General features: G+C 42.2%; 1 protein-coding gene across 9 annotated transcripts in view; it reads left to right on the top strand.

Moving 5' to 3' along the window:
- The window catches only part of EBF1 (EBF transcription factor 1), a 397861-nt gene that overhangs the window by 362065 nt on the left and 17867 nt on the right, over nt 1-17929 (top strand). For all 9 annotated transcript variants that reach the window (XM_047779130.1, XM_047779099.1, XM_047779017.1 and 6 more), the window contains one exon: nt 1802-1890. In XM_047779130.1, the coding sequence (XP_047635086.1) occupies nt 1802-1890 (89 nt within the window). The remainder of the gene's footprint in view (nt 1-1801; nt 1891-17929) is intronic.

The following is a 17929-nucleotide window of genomic DNA, read 5'->3' as shown; positions in this document are numbered from 1 at the left end:
AACAATGTACTTTTGTAAATGGATTTCTGGCCACTTTATGCAGCCTTTCTTTTTTTTTTTTACCTCTTTTTTTCTTACATGAAAAGTAAGCACTGTCAATCAAGGAATTTTAAGGTTTATTTCCTCTTTAGAAATGATTGATAGCCTTTTAGATTTACAAGTTGACAAGTTAAAGGGTTCTATTGGTATAATTATGTACTAAATTCACAGTCTTTCAATTTAAATGTCCTTTTAAAACCACAAGATTATCATACCTGTATTTGGAAAAGTGGGCCAGTCAGTTTGGGTTGGTATACAAATTGCTTCCATTAGCCTTGGGACCTATTTGAATTTAATACAGTTTTTTAAAGTTAGTGGTAGTATGAATCTTTTAAAATTTAGGTTAATGGAAATGCATTTTAAGTAACGCATGTGGCAACTTGTTTTCTAAATGTATAGCTAAATGTCAGAACTACAAAGACTGTCGTCTTTTTGTTCAGTATGGGAGAAAATATGTAGTTGAATTCTTTGGTTACACTAAAAAAGAAAAGAAAGAAACCCACCCCCTTATTACTCAGAAGATAGGCAGGACGTAGGTAGAGGATGGAATCACCATGTTTCCTTGGTCAGGTGGGGAAGCCTAAAGATACTTCATATTCTGGGGAGGAATTTCAGAAATAATCAACCAGAGTCCACTTGGAATCGAGTTGAATTTAAGGATGATTTGAAGAAGGTGTAGTCAGTATGAGTACAAGAAGGCCCACTCTCTCCAAATATTATGACGGGTTTGCTCTTCTTTTAGTCTTAGATTTTTTTCCTGGAGGAGTTCTCACTGTGGCTCAGTGGTCATGAACCTGACTAGTATCCATGAGAATGCGGGTTTGATCTCTGGCCTCGCTCAGTGGGTTAAGGATCTGGCATTGCCGTGAGCTGTGGTGTAGGTTGCAGATGAGGCTCGGATCTGGTGCTGTGGCTGTGGTATAGGTCACAGATTAGAGCTGGGATCCTGAGTTGCTGTGGCTGTGGTGTAGGCCAGCAGCTGTAGCTCATGATTCAACCTCTCGTCTGGGAACTTCCATATGCCGCAGGTGCAGCCCTAAAAAGCAGAAAACAAAAGGATTTCTTCCCTGAGACCCAGCTGTTCTAAGCTAGTGCTCCATAGAGGTTAGCACTTTTCCTGAAATAATATGGATGTTGGTGAAGAAGTCTGTTGCCTTAGACATGAGGGTGTTGGACCAAGGGAATTTTATTCTCCATACCTGTCTCTTTTTGGACTCCACTGAGGGCAGGATAGGCTTTCCACACTGGGAAGATCTGATCTCCCCTGCCTCTCTCTGCACTCTCGCAGGCTTAATTGCCACAGATGGCATTGACATAGTGTATCAGCTGAGGCCTATTGCAGATTTTGTAGCTAATCAAATACTTTGAATTCTGTGCTTTACAACTGTGGGTACCCTTGGACAAGCCCTGCTGTGTTCTGACCCAAGCTTCTGAATCCTAAAGGGAATACTAAAACGTCACATCAAGTTCCATTTTACTTTCTATTTTCAACAATGTAAGGAATAGAGAGCTCGGTCAGAAGAGCAGGGTTTGAGACCTGCTGCTCATGTTCTTGTGAGTCCATCCCTACCGTGGCCAACAGCAGAAGCAATGGTGGAAACATTCACCAAAAGGGATCATTCGTCCAGCCATTTTATGAGCCACTTGACAAGTATCACTTAAATTTGGGACTTCCCAGTTATTTCTAAACCGTCGGTGTTGCAAATCATGTACTGTTGTATTTCTTGAACATTGCTCTAATTGTGTGACTTCTTCATTGCAGCCCTCAATGAACCCACCATCGATTATGGCTTCCAGAGGTTACAGAAGGTTATTCCCCGGCACCCTGGTGACCCTGAGCGTTTGCCAAAGGTCAGGATACTTCCTCTTTGGGTTATAGTCTCTGGAAATGTGGGCTTGAGTGACTGGCAGAAAACTTGGCCATTGGTAGAAATTAGTTCATAGATAAGAGACCCAGTAGTTTTTATGCTTTGTGTGTTTGGTATTTGAAGGTAAGCAAGGATGAAATCAGCAAGCACTTACATGCCAGGTAAGGTTGTACTTATTTTTATGGATGTCACTTCTTCCTCTCAAAACCCTTCTGAGGTTGGTACTATTACTACCTCTAGTTTAGAGAAAAAAATAACCCAAGAGAGGTTAAATCATTTGCCCAAGGTCACACAGCATGTAAACTGCTAAGGTGAGATTTGAACCATACAGTCCAAGTCCAGGTTATTAATCATTACATCATGTCAATTCTCAAGAGGGAAAAAGAACATTGCTTTTCTACCCCCAGAGGATCTTTACTTATTCTTAGTGAGGGGAGAGCAGCTAGAGCTCAAAAGAAAACATGTTGACAGATCTTGGCATACACATTGGCAGAGGGCAGCTAAGACATGAGCCTTTTCACCTCTGGAGGCATCTCATGTAATAAGAAAGGGAGGCACAATTGGGAGAAATTAGACACAAATGCAAGACTGAGAAACATATGTCATGCAGCAATACCTCATTGATTGCCAATGCAGAAAAAAGGAAATTCACATTTATTGGTTTCTATTCTGTACCTGTTGTCGATGTTGCAAATATTCCCATCTCTGTACCCAAGGCTCTATGTGGGAGGGACAGCCATTCACAGTGCCACACATAACAATATCATTTAACAAAAAAGGACCAAATAATATTATTTGACAGAAGTGCAACCAACATCCTAGGAAGACTCAGAGGAGAGAACAGTTAAATGCTAAAGTTCGAAGAACAGAATTAGTCGAGCCACCATTCCCTGTTTACTGACAGGAAAAGGAAATTTCATTCACTACACAAGTGCAAACTAGTATAAACTAAGTAAATGAGAGGGCCTCTCCATGCCACAGTATGCCTGGAGATAGGTCTTTTCCAGGTCTGTTTCTCCTTATAAAACACATCTAAAAATGAAGTTGGCATCCTTCCCAGATCAGCGACTATTTGGGGGATCAGTTCACCATCACCAATGTTAGCTGTGGGCTGGTGGCCCTGGGGGGGCAGAGCCACCTGTCAGAATAGGCCTTGTCCAGGAGAAGGCTGCCCCCCGAAACTGAGGCCCAGACGTGAGGGGCTGGGGGGTTGGTGGAGGGGTGCTACTTGACCAGAGAGAGAGAGAACTGCAACCAGCAAAATCTGTCCTCTCCTAGACTCCAGGGGAAGAACCACGTAGCTTTCAGTCTCAACCGTGCGTTCCCATAACAGCCTTACTCCCACTGAGCACTGCTCACCTTGGAAAACCTTCTTGAGAGCGTTTTACCCAAGGAAGACATCAATGATGTCTTGGTCTGTTCACATCCTTGTCTTTGAAAGGCGCCTGCATCTTCCACGCCCTTACCTTTCACCCTGACTTACTCTTAGTAGTAAATGACCCTCTCCTTCCACAGCATAGATGGGCCATGGAGAGAATTACCTTTAGGTTCCTTTGGCAAGCACCCAGCTCCCATGCATTTCCTATGGGATGATAATCAGCACTTTTATAGCACAAAGTTGTAAATAATGTGTGTCCAGCCAGTGGTCCATGCCTAGAAAGTAGCCACGAGTACATTGCCAGATTGTCTCCACTGTTTCCATTTGGGGGCCACTTTCACCCTTTCCTTGGGCATTTGCTGTCTCTAGAGTCCACAGAGGGGGCTGGCGAGTCAGACTGGGGAGGGGAGGGGAATTCAGAGCCACAGCACCAAGCAGCTCTGCAGTCCGGCTCAAAATGCTTGACCTCTCTGTGCCTTCACTTCCTCCTCTGTCAAATGGACACGGTAATGTTTCCTACTTCGTGGGTTGTTTTAATCACTTAGTTAGCACTCACGAAAAGGTAGCTGGGACTGTTGACCAATTGAGTGAGTGTGGGACCTTGGTTTCTGAGTGCTTGCCTCACCAAGCTCTGCAGGCAGGAGTTCCTAATCCTGGTCAGCAGCGGAGTGGAAGGTTTATCTTCCGCACCTCGGTTTCTTCCTCAATCCAGTGGGGGTGAAATAATGGTGCTGACTTCACTGGGATCACACAAGGATAAAAAGAAGTAATCCCGTGGGTGCCTCGGCATAGTTTCTGGCCCACAATTGCCGCTGTATAAATATTTATTGAAAAATAAGAGACAAATTTGGTTTAATGGTTGAGGAGGTCTAAAGCGACCAAGCGGTACTTTCCTTATTGCTACAGAAAAGAGAGAAACAGGAATACGTGGTTGAGCCTTGCATACTGACTTTCAAAAACATTTTCACAGTTGCCCGTCACGTTCGGAAATGCCGGAACAAATAGCACAGGCATGTGTCCCCTCGTCCCCGGTGGCCTGATGGTGAAATTCCCCAGCCCGGGTTTTCCTGGGCTGGGGAAGAATAATCAAGGGCACAATGGGCCGGTGTGTTAAGGAAACCCTCCCCCCAGTTGCATCCAGCCACTTGACCGTGCAGGGACTTTGGCCAGAGCCCACGCCAGGAAGCTCTCTGTGTGACTCACATCAGAGCGGTGTCCTCTTGGCTCTGAATGTGAAGGTGGAGTGAGAGGTCAAGAGCAGGGTCAGGAAGTGGCGGATGGAGCCAGCACGGGGTATTCCTGTGCACTTGGGAGATTTATACTCCTGCTGTCCATTGTTCGGGGGATGAAAACGGGCCCCGCCTTTCTTAGAAGCATGGTCAGTGTTTGTCAAACAGGAGTGTTTCAGTGAGCCGTGGACCACACACCTTAAAAAACAAACTCCACTTTATTAAACCCATGTGTTTGTGAATAGACAAAGCTAGATTCATACAACCACCCACATATCCCGTCAAATGAAACTGCTCCAAAGACGGAGCAGACAGCTTTCCATAATAATATGTCTTTGTATACTGGCTTGTGCATTTTCAAGGAACTTGTCCGTGCTTTGTTTCATTGGCGCCCCGCTTGTGAGAGAAGTCAAGAAAGCAGACTTCATTCCCACTTGCCAAATGAGAAAATGGGAGCGAGCCGAATCCTTCTTTGTAAAGGATTTGTCCCTGAAAAGTCACCATCAGTGATAGTGGCTGTACACACAAATGTAAACTACTGTAATTATGCTAACCCCAGATGTGTTTTGGTTTCCTTTTCCATGAGCACGTGGAGAAGGTCAGGCAAAGGGTTTTAAGTGGCAGTGTTCTATTCTGTGTCGTACAGACTTGCCTTTTCTTTCTCGATCCTGGAAGGAGGGAGAGGAACGTGTGACCAGCTTGGGGAGGAAGGTTGACTTTTCTTAGAGCATAGAGGTGAGAGGCATGGGGACTCCTGCCAGTCAGAAACTCGGAGATGCTGAGATGCATTTCCAAAAACACTGAGCAAGGAGTGGTCTCTGCTTCGAAGGCCAGAGGTGTCTCTGTCCCCTTTCCATTTGTTAGTTGTCTTCCTGAGTGGCTAGTGAGCATTAACGCAAAGGCAATAGGCTTGGCTGGCGTCCTCGGTTAGTGGTGAGTCCCAGGGAGCATGCCTACTGGGTACCTGGCACGGCCTCAGAGCAGAGAGGCTGATGAGAATGGGCTCTAGGGTCAGGTGGACGTGGACTTTGAAAACCAGAGGCACTGCTCAGGGCACTGCCTCCTTTTCCCAGCCTCAGCTTTCTCCTTTGTCACCAGCTGTTCCACTGCGTGGCTGATGGGTGATAATCAGATAATTTATGCCGAGAGGTCTCTCTGGCACACAGCGAGGCTTCAGTGAAGGGGGGCTGCTATACCTTGCAAGGTGGCCCCTCCCCATTTCCAGGGTCAGAGTTCCCAGAGTTCCCACGTGGCAGGCATGCTCCCACTTCACAGCAAGCAAATGGGAAAGCTGAGATCCACAGCCAGGTCCTCAGCCTCAGGGCATCAAGTTCCCATTTGCTCTCCCAGATCTGGAAACCTGAATAATTCTGCCTTGAAATGACCGACCTCTCTCTCCTGTCCCTTCGCCTCACCTGAGCCCCATCCTACGTGGACTCTCATCAGCTTCCTCTCCTTTCCCCTCTGAGAGGGGTTGGCATGGGGGCCTCCGCAGGGCACACGTGCTTTTTTTTTTCTCCAAGAGCCCATCCCTCTTGCAGAGAAAATAAAGCAGTTTGAGAAAAGTAACAAAGGCAGCATTTGTGTATTTTGCTTTATGGAGCTGAAAATATCTGGTAAATTGATCCAGTGGGAGTAATAAATACACATTACTTTATCTTGTTCTTCATGTCCTATACCCCTGAGCCTTGATAGAACAACACCACTTAATAGACTTAAAAAAGAGTAATTACACTCATTGGTTGTGTGATTTTTCAGCCCTCCCAGCCCTGCCTGACCTTCTAATTTAGCTCACCGTGTCTAACTAATGCATTTATATTCATCTTTTATGAAGCATGTATAGTACAGAATTGACTTTAGAGCCTTTTCCAAGCTGTCCTCACCGGTTTCCAATCTGGTGAAGAGTAAGGAGAGTGGGGACTCTTCATCCCCTTATAGCTGCGAGTATAGATAACACATACACATGGCTCGCTGCATTTTCTACCCTTTATGAAACATAATAAAAAGTATTTATTACATTTTTACTTTAAAGCTTTTATACATTCTAGCATTATTTACAGCTAAACATGCAGGCAAAAGATGCAAGTGTTTTAAAAATGATTACTGTTAATGTTTCTGCTTGTCACAAGTGCTTAAATTTTCCTGCACTTTGTCTAAAAACTTAGTACTGTTGCCTTTTAAGAACAACACATTTAAAAGATCTTGCAAGTCAGATTTGCAAACACTGCTGACAGTTTGTGATGAATGATATTGCAAAATTTGCAAGATGTTTGTCATTTCACACAGCCGACATATTAAGGAACAGATTAAGCAACGCGAAACCCCTGTGGAAAACAACCACCCCAAACCCAGAACCCAAACAAACCTCAACCAAACCTTGAACCCAGAGAGCACATACACACACACACCAGAATCTCTCACCCGGGTTTTCTTTCCCCACTTCCCACTCAGCCAGTGGAACCCAATTGTTCTCAGTGCATTTTCTCTCACCATATGGTCTCCTCATTACCATACACTAAGAGTCCATATGGGAAACTTGTGAAATGAACTGTATTCATTTTAACTGCCAGATGAGCAGCCTTTTGCTTTGCAAGCTTAGCTTAAGTCATCTGCTGTCTTCGTGTTGTTATGGCAACACGGCACCAATAAAAAATTCTAATCTACTGTAAGTGATCACAGTATTTTAAGTGCTTGCCTATAACTGCCCTCAAAGGGGAGGAAGCAGGAGGGGCTATCTTTGTCCAAGGAGCAAAGGGTTATTCTTCATTCCAGCAGGTGTCAGTAAAGAAGCCGCTGAGATGGAGACGGAGGTGATAGGGTGGCCGCGGAGTAGAAGTGCATGGTGAAGGAGGCGGTAGATGGCGAGGGAGGTGGGTTGCAGAGGCATAGATGGTAGTGAGGATGGATTGCAGACCCTTTGGGTGCATCAAGAAAAAGACGCACTGAATGTCAGAAACTATAGTTCTCCCAGCAAACACGTGACTCTTCCGCCATGAATAAAAGTCAAAGGTGCTGCACCACACAGACCGCGTATCCTCACGGTAGCTTCTCCTTCACTGGTGTGTGAAAAAATCTCGGCCTCCGTGTGAGCCTGCTCTTCCTGTACATGGGAATTAGTCATTTCCAACACCATGCTAATTAAGAGTGCCTTAAAGTAATGGAAGTAGGCAGCAACATCCTTAAATATAAACCATTTTCACCTCCGCAGGCCACATGATATGTTTCATCTCTGTCGCTCTCTCTGTATTGAAAGTGAATGTTTATAGTCTCAGTTCATCAGTTCACATTAGCCTCATGCTGAATATTTAAACACAGAACAATTTGAACACACCATGAAGGAAGACAGTGACTGCACTTTCATTTGGAACAGCAAGGGCTCATCTAATAATAATTTAGTAAATCAGCCATTTAGTGGCTCGGTTGTGCACCACATTGTGCCAAATATTATTCAGTTCCACTGTACACTTGCAGAATTGAAATTCACACTCCAGTCATAGGCACTGTTTTTGCTCAATGGAGAGATGAGACCCAAAATCACCCTCCCTAAAGAGCGTTCGTGTTTAGCGATTTATCATGAATACAGAGCTGGGGCAAAATAAAACTGGAGTCGGCCGTATACCATGTATTCTAATTATGCTTTTATTGTTTTAGTCTTTATGCAAAGACTATCTGTAATTCAAAACCTGCAGTTGCATCAGTGAAAACACAAATAAGAAATCTTTGCATAACCACGTTGCCTGTTAGCAGAAAAGGGGATGACTAAGGGTTTCAGAAAAGGATAAAGAAAAACCCCACGTCTTTTATCTTCCATGCTCTGACACTGGCCGTGCTCTCGTCCTATTCATTTATTTATCTTTTTTTAAATTTCAGGATGCTCTGTTAACATTATATTCAGCAACCAAAATGACTCAAACAAAAAATTACAACAACCAAAGTAAATCATACAATATATTCAGCTTCTCAGGGAAGGCATGCCTGAGTTTGAGTCCAAAAGTCATGTTGTCTCTGCATTCCCTTGTCAGGAGCGCAAGGTATGGAATGCAGTTCCTTTCCCCCCTATATCTGCCAGAAAACTTGAAAATTCGACTTCCCTGTTTTGATAATATGCTCCATTTCGGGGCTTGGTGTCCCCTCCCACTTATGTTTCTTTTATCAGGGGCGTTTAGCCTAGTTCTGCGCACCCCTGAAATTGTGTATAGAATTGTGTATGTATGTGTGTGTGTTACAAGTATGCACACACATATTATTTTTCTGGAGTAGGAGATTTTAGCTTCCTTAAAAAGGCCATGACCTCCACAAAAGTTACAGTTCTCACTTTTTAGACTATTTTTATCTTGACTGACTTTACAGGAGGTTCCTCTGTTGGTCACAATCAAGTCGTGTCCATTTTAGAGCTGAGTAAACTGAGGCTCAGAGAGAACAATTCCTTCAGCTGGTCAGTGGAGGTGTATCTACCTCACCAAACTTCCTTGCCATTAGTCTGTTCAGAATCTGTTACAGTGTTTTGCAAATAGGATTGCATCCTCAGCAGCAGTTGAGACACATAATACCCACTGATGCTAACGATGCATATCATTTGCCAAAGCTCTCCGGGAAATAAGTGAGAGAGTTATCAATATTATTGCTGCCTATGGCTCAGTAAACACTCACCGTAGGTCTCCTGATCCAGGTGCTGGTCTTAACCCTACTTTACAGATGACGAGATGGAGGCATGTGGTTTCAATGCTAACGAATGGCAGAGCATGGATCTGAGCCACCTCTACTGCACTCCAGAGCCTGTATCCCTGGGCACTGCCTCCTAGAATTAAGAAAAGGGAAGTTTAAGAAAAAAGACTATTTTGCAAACTGATCTTTAAAAATCCCTGGAGCTTGGCCGGGTGGAAGAGGGAAGTGGTAGCTGAGACTGGAAGAGGTGCACCAATGGCTGAGCCAGGGGACATGGCAGCAGGAATTAAAAACACCTGCAAACCTGGGAGATGAGTCTCTTTAGTTGCAGAGCCATGGTGGGAGGGATGGATAATGGTTCCTCCAACCGCTGAATTCTGGAACCTCCTTCAAGTTCTTTTTTAACACTGCGTTCTTGACTACGTTTAACCTTCTTCGGATCACACCTGGCTAGTGAAGAAGGGCCTCGGATGTAACTACTCATTGGTTCAAGGGGAAGTCACAGGAGGAACAAGGGGCTAACTCATTTCTGCCTCCTAACCATCCCACGCCCCTCCTCCCCTTAAGGACCGAAGCCCTTAGAAACAGAGACTGGAGGAGATCTCTGACCGGGGCTGTGGATACTGTTTTCAGCCTTGAGTAACACTTCAATTAAGCACTGGAGTAATAAGAATGGAGCTCCGGCAGGCAGTCTCGAGGCAGTGGATTTTAATTGCAGTTACAGCCAGCACCATCTGTAAAGCCTTGGGAATCATCATTGACAGAGCCCGTTCATCCGGAGGTACCTATAATAACTGACCCAACTATATTTTTACCTCCCTTAGACGATGTCCTTAATATCCAGCATAGCTCTGGACTGCACAGACCACTTACCCAAGCTGAACTACACGTACTTGTCCAAAAATAGAAATACACACATACATTTGTGTACACAGGCAGCAAACACCCATACACAGATATATACCTAAGATAGTTAATCCCTTTGTTTACTCAGTGGTCCTTTTACTTTCAAACCAGATTGTATTTATTCTCCTTTGCCCTCCGGGAAAGGGAAGCCACAGCCAAAAGACAAAGAGAAACACAAGCAGTTAATTTCTGGCTTTTGTGTTTCTAAGAGCCCAGGCCCTGGCAACTTAAAAGAGTTTCAAGGGTAATTTTGACTCTAGACAGTTTTTGTTTCATGTGCTGACTTTACAACCTACCCCTGAAAAAGGCACCTCTGTCCATAGCCTTCTCTTTAAGCAGAGACTTTCATCCTGATCAGAAAGTCGATTTCCAAGGCCACTCAGCAGGACCTAACCCAGAGCGTTGGTCTTAAACCAGTACAATGAATCAGAATAAGAAGAGCCAGCTAGAGGTTACCGAGTTCAGCTCTGTACCTCCAAGCAGGTCATATTCACAAGGGTGCAGACACCGTTTTTCCCTGTATTTGTGGCGGGAAGCACCCCAGGCTCCCATTCACCAATTACCATGACACCATTTAGAAGAGAATGCCAGGAGACCAAAAAGAGGGGGGAAAGCCATTGTCATAACTCTTCTCAGGAATACCTGCTTTCACAATTTATACTTAACTGCTGACACTTGAAAAGTAGAACATTTTGGTAAAATGAATCAAGCTGTAATGTTTCTTTTATGAGATCTCCTTGCAGGAAAGGGAGGTTTGGCACCTCGTGGAGACCAAGCTTAGTTATCCATCATGGTAGAGTCAGCTGTCCTAGCCAGCTTCTCAGAGGTCATGCGATCGAACCAACAGCTCTTTCAACTATATTATTGCTTACGGAACAGTAATTGAGGCACCAGATAAAAATTACCTGGTCTAATAGGCAGCGAACAATTTTCACTCAATAAAATTGTAAGCCAAATCATTCATTTCATAACACTCTGGCTAATTTATTTGTTGACCTTTTAATATCCATAGCTCTTCAGTGGTATTAACTGCAACTCAGACAAAATCTCTTGTTCATTTCACTTTCATTGATTTTTTTTTTTCCATTGAGGCAATAACAGCTGCCTGAAAACAGCCTTTTTCTCTCTACTGTAAAAGTCAATCATGTAAGTTAGCATGTCTTACGTTGATACAGCTGCATTAGCTTACAACCTACTTTAATTCCGTGTCTTTTCACCACGTTTGTAACAAAGGCGAAGCTTTCTGGTGCACCTCCAGCCACGTGGAGCAATGATACATAATCATATGTTTGAGAAGTAAGAGGGCTGTCGTCTAATCTGAACACAGAATCGACTTTAAAATTAGAGGTGGTTCAGAAGCCTCCCTAAAACCCCTGCATTTTCTTTAGACCAGAGTCACCTGCTTTCGATGATTCCTGTGTTAATAGCAGTAGACCTTTTCAAAATATTGAATTCCTTTGTTGTGGCCATTTCTGCAGATTTTGATTATGGTTTGAATTTTATTTTTCTTTAAAGACTACAGGCAATGAATGTGTGCTGGAATGTTCAGTAAGCTTCATCCGAAGCTTCTTATATAATAAAATGCTATGAAGTCTTTAGAATGCAGGGCTGTAAAATATAATTGTTACACATTTGGCATTTTATGCCTCCCTAGAAATAACCACTTGCTACCTATACCTCATCTATGCTCCTCCTTTCCATTTCAATTTACTCTAAAGTGGTCCTTAGCCATAATGAGAAGTCCCCTTTCAACAGAAACATGTTTAATTATATCCATGCTAAATGTAAGTGACTCTCCTCAGTCATAGGGCTTCTGAGCAAAGAGGGTTTGAAGTGTGACACTAAAGGTTTCTGATGATCTGCGGTAAGCTCTATTTCGAGAAGTTCATATTACCAGAAAAAAATGAAAAATTTGAGGAATGTCTCAGAGGATCAGAAACTAAACAGTGCTCCAGTATTATTTTGGTTTGTTTTACTTTTTCCCTCACTGCCCTCATTATATGATTTCTTAGGATGCAAAGTCTAACATTGTGGAATTTTCCATTTGGCTGAATAAACACAAAGGACATTGGGATATAAAACTACCCTCCACAGAATTCCCTCTCAGTACAACTAGTGTGTATTGCATTGTACATCCAGCTCTGGGGAAAATAGGCTGCCAGAAACTTGCATTTTTTTTGGCTTTTAGGCTTTCCACTCAGTAGTGTCACCACATTTTTATATCCAAGTCGGGGGTCAGGGGGGAAGCTAGAACTTAAAAGCTAGTGAGATAAACACAGTGTTCAAAAATCTGGACCCAGTAGTAAATTCCAGAGTGACGAGGCGAATAGAGTCCATGCTGATTTCATTGGTAGTTGCTTATCGCCTTTGCATCAGGAGTGATTTTGCTATTCCACTTCATTTTATGTTGCTGAGAGCTGGACCCACTGTTATCTTAAATCCCTGAGATGAGGCAAAGTAGATTGGTGGTAAATGGATGTCAGGAAAATGTGCACTGACAGAAAAGTACTGTACTTCTTTCTCGAGAATCACCCACGTCCACTTGACTTTGATAATTGATGCTTATCATTGAGCTTCTGTTTTCTTCTATGTCTCTCAAAATATTATTTTCTACTTGAAGGAGCCTAATTCCAAGCACAGATTGTCTTCCCAAATTACCGAAGCATCCCTGGGCTTTGGTTTTATGAGGGAGTTTCTAGAGTCTCAAAAATCTGATTCTGAGATTTGAACTTAATGTGGTGTTGGTAAATGGGTACCCATCTGGCTTTATGAGCTGGCCTCTCTGTGCTCTGAATGAGAGTTCAGGCCATCTCCCCTGCACATTTGGGCTTGAAATACTCAAAACACATTGACCTGGGTTTATTAATGGGTTCGGTTTTCTATGATTAGACATCTTTCTCCTTGGAAGGCTAGGTGGGGTCAGTGAATATGAGCTTATCAGCAACTCATTTGAGATCAGATGCTGAAGGGAAGTTTCCCATGGTAGGTGAATAATCCTCAGAGATTTTACTGTCATGAAACAGAAGGAAAGATGAATTAGCCATGTCTGCATATCAGACATGATATGCCTGGTTCCCAAGAGTGTGCAAATGCCTTAAGTATTTCTAAGAGCCTAAAAGTACAGGTAATAAAAGGCTGATGTACATCAAGACCAACCTCATGTTACTAGCAGCCTATGACTTGAGATACTGTCTGAACCTGACGTGATTCATTACATTAATCACAAAATTAAAATGTACATACAAGCCAATAGGAGTGAAGGAGCAAAATCGGTTTTCAAAAGTGGTATACATGCACCTCCCCCCACCCCCCAGCCCTGATCAAGACTTGACCCCTTTGGGAATTTATATATTGGATTAAAAAGTCTGAAGGCAAATGAAATCTTGAAACCTTCTGGTTTTATAAACTATGCCAAATATATGACTTAGTCATTTCCTCATATCAGTTAAGCATGCACTTTTTAAAGTAACTCTCTTAGGATACACTCTTCAACAAGAGTTCCTCAAGAGAGGCCGTGGTTTGCTGAGGATTGTGCTAGGGGCTTAGAGGAGATTAAGATCTGTTCATGGCCTCCGAGACCCCACAGTCTAATGGAGAATGAGACTAACACACTTAAGACCAGAGCAAAATGACCCCATGGCCTCTACTTCTGTGCCATGCTGAGTGTTAGAGGCATGGGAGAGGTTAGGAGCTGGGGTCCCGGGGAAGGTGAATTTAGTCCTGATAGACTAGTGTAGCTATGAAGAGCTCAAGCTCTGATGTCCAACAGGCCTGGAACTGAATCCATCCATCAGCTGTGTGAACTCAGGGCCAGCTGGCAGACCTCTCTTTCCTTTCCCAGTTTCCTCATTGGTCAGATGAAGATCGAAAGAGTTAATGTTTTGCTTTCAGTAAACAGCACCTATCTTTTCCATTTCTTTACCACCACTACTACTAGCACCACCTTCATTACCAGGCTTTAGAGGACAGGAAGGCAGTGTGAAAGACCCCAGACTGGAGCCAGCATTCCAGGAGGGATCAGGGCGAAATGAGTGAAGGTATAGCATTAGGAGGGAGCCCGGCATGCTACTTCTAGACCAGAGAGGACCAGCTGACACAGAACAGAGAGCAGTTCTGCAGATGTATAAGGAGAGAAGATTGGATAAAGAAGGTAGGACCGGCTGGTGGTAGAAATCTTTTGCAGCCCCTGTAGAACCCCATGCCTGAATTCCAGGAAGATAGAGTGTCTTGAAAGTTGAACAGTACCATCAGAATGGGACTACTGGGCAACAGGAAGCTCAAAAATTATTTGCTAACTGATGGGGTTGCAACATAGGAAGTAAAGCCAAATCTTCTCTATTTGTAGCCCATTCAGCATTTTGATTACAAAGGTTCCTAAACATAAGCAAAAGTTGTAACAATTATGCTTGAACTGTTTCTCGAACCCCACTCCTGAATCTCCCCCATATTTCTACTAAATCTAAACAGATTTAGTATGGGTTTTCTGTTTTCTCTTCTCTCTAGACTCCCCATTCACATAATCATCAATCAATGGTTATAGCACGACAGGTAAAGACAGGTTTTAATTGTGAAAGGATATGTCAGCAAAAAGGTGTGGTTTGGAAGGCGCAAACATTTGCTGTTTCTTTAAGAGAGAATACAATAGTCTGATGCAGGATGTAAACTGGAGAACAAGCATTAGCTCTACAAGGAGATTCAGGGGCTTTTCAATATTTAGAATACTAGTATTTGTCTTCTTAATTCTCCAATGTGATATGTATATTTTAATCCAAGGATAGGATTAATTATCTTGGAAGTTTAAACTGCTAGCAGGGAGACGTTTTAAACATTATGAAAAGAAGAGAAAATCTCTCCTGACAAATAAATGCCTTGAAAAATTAGATATTAGTACTAGTCAAGTGTTCTTTCTATTCAGAATTGTTAAAATTGCATATTAGAATGGAAGGAGCCTTATGTGCTCCATCCTAATGTCACAAAAAATAAGACTTTAGGAACAATTTCAGAGACAAAAGATTATATGAAACATCTAGCTCTTCCCCTTATGGGAAATCTCTCCCTCTCTCTCTCTCTCTCTTTTTTTAACATTCCAGGCTCAATCATTTCCTAATGTGAAATTACAGATTTTTCAAATTACCATATAAAACTGCAAAAAAATTACACTTGTGACCACCGAAGAGATAGCATATACTATCAATTTGATTTTAAAAGGCATACATCTTTTATACTACCTGTCATTTTTATAATGCCTTTTACAAATTTAATCAATACATTTTAACATTCTATATACTTTAAGTGCAATATACAATAAATATTCAAGTTTCATCTTAAACATGCTTTAGCCTTTAAATTGTTAAAACTGCAGTGCCCTTTCAATCTACTTACATAATGTCATAAAATATACATTTCAAGGTAAATGAAGTCAGCTACTTCAATTTAGTCCCTCAAACTGGTAGTAAATGAGAGGTTAACACTATGGTGCCAAAGCCATTATTGAGTAAATTTAGCACCTTGGACAGCTCTGTAAAATCTTTATTGCTTTCCTGACCTGCTCGTCATGTTCTGTCTGTGTGTTCAGTGGCTCTCAGCTCTGATTGAAAGGCAATATATTAGATCCCCAACACAAACACGCTTGGGGGCTAGTTCACTGGGAGCGTAATGACATGGAGGTGAGAGCAATTTTCTGGTCACCGAAATCCAAGCACCTTGCAGGTCTGCTGCACTAACTCATAGAGGACCCAGAAATTTCCTTTCACCTTCCCATTTGCAGAAATAACTAATAAAAGCTGTATCACTTTGGCAAAACTGAGCCACAGCAAAAGTGGGTTCTCCCTTAAAACCCCGAAGTTAATACCGCCATGAAGGACATTTTGAAATGGGCAAGGTATCATTGAAGGGGATCACTTCCAGGACATGAAATCCAGGTTCACGGTCCTCAAGACTGCTGGTCTGCAGCAATGCTGGGGTGCTGACCCACCTCCAGCACCATGCCCAGTGGAAAGTGTGTCCCGGCTTCCTAGGTTGAAGAAAGAGGCAGCTCTAGGAATTGAGGTTCACATGCTTCATTTTCAAAAGGTTGAATGGTGATGAGAGCTACAGGTATTGAAGAAGAAGAAGAAGAAGAAATAAGTGGATTATGTCATTGAAAAAACTTTATCACCCAAAATATATGAGTTTAAAATTGCCTACACTGATAGTTGGAATTTTTCAGGTGCAGAAACTTAAGAGATTTTAGAGTGTATTTTGAACTTCCCTTCTCCCGGGTTCTGAGAAATTCTTTAAAATTAGAAGCACTGCTCTCCATTATCAGTGATGCTGCTCCAAGACTGAAGTTCACAAGTGCAGTTTCTAACTGCACCTCATCTTGCTTGTGACAAACAGGAGACCTGTTATTTTTTTCCCTACAGCGAAAAGAAAAAAAAAAAATTACCTTCCCTGTCAAGCCCCCAAACTGGCATAAATATTTACTTGAAGAAATAAAGGACTATAGACCCAGAGAAGTCAGATTTTAGTAAATAAACTAAATTGATCCTGTTTTAATTTTTCCTAAGAGCCAGATAAAGCCATGAGGGTTCAGCGAGGGCAGCCCAGCTGAATTTGATCTGGGGATGGGGTTTAGTGTGCCCATGCCATAGCAAATTATTAACTGCTGTGGTCAGACAGTATGGCCAACAAAATGTGGTGAATTATCTTGTAGCTTGCATTAAAAAAAAATAAAGCGATTATCTCAGATGTATTTATTCAAACTCCATTGATTATTTTTTCACTCCTTATAGGAAAAAAATAACAGAACTGTTTTCTAAATGGGGCCTAGCAGTTTAAGGCAAGCATAAATGTTTATTGAGAACTGAAAACCCCTCGTTCTCATTTTTGAATTTAGGACATTATATATGTCATAAGTAGTTACTGCAGTATGACAACTATTTTACCGTATATTATAGAGAATTTAAAATTGAAAAATGCTAATATGTATCTAAAAGCTTGTCATTTCAAGAGTTGTTCAAGAAATTTTGAAGAGGCTATGGTGACAGCAAAATGAACGCAATTATATCCCTATTTTCTGATCAGCGTCTGCGGTATGTGAAAATTGAACAGCACTGCTTCTCCATGCAGAAATCCATTGTGTCAAATATTTAAAGTTAAACTTCTTTTTGAAACTTTATCCACAGCAAAAAAAAAAAAATTGTAAACATATCTTCTTACATATCACCTCTGATAATAATACCATGCCTTCATGTTTGCTTCTCTGATAAACCTCCATTTTATATGTATCAAGCTGAACCTTCCTTTTCACATTCTAGTATAAATGAATCTGCAGAAAATTAGGGCAGAATGAAGAGGGAACGATTTGTTATGGTTGGAATGAAAAAAAAAAAATTACCGCCATACACTTTTGTCGAGTGCCCTATATTATTAGAAACAAGCATGCTAGCTAAATATGGAAGCCCACCTCAAGGCAAAGGAGACATTTTTTTTTCTTTGACTGGAGTGAACAGCAGAGCATGTATCTAGGATGAGGATAAATGAGCAAATGGGAAAAATGACAAACAGTACTGAAATAGCAAAGAATTGCTGTACAAGAAAGACTCTGCCAGTCATGAAAATTGGTGCAGAGGGAGCTTCCAGGGGCAGGAGAATTCTTTTGTAAGAGCCTCTGACAAAACAGTACGTGGGTTTACTCCATCACCTCCTTATATCATGACTCTGCCGCACACAGGAGATAAACAAAAGAAGTTTAACGCTACATGCTTCTAGTAGCTGAAGATTGATTGGAAATCCCTCGAAAATGACCTGCCTGATAAGGTCATGGTTCCTGGAATAAGCAATTAAGTGCAAAATAAACACAT

Source organism: Phacochoerus africanus, chromosome 1, assembly GCF_016906955.1.
Source record: "Phacochoerus africanus isolate WHEZ1 chromosome 1, ROS_Pafr_v1, whole genome shotgun sequence".
NCBI lineage: Eukaryota > Metazoa > Chordata > Mammalia > Artiodactyla > Suidae > Phacochoerus > Phacochoerus africanus.
The sequence above is the reverse complement of the archived record's forward strand: the minus strand, read 5'-3'. Positions and strand labels throughout refer to the sequence as shown.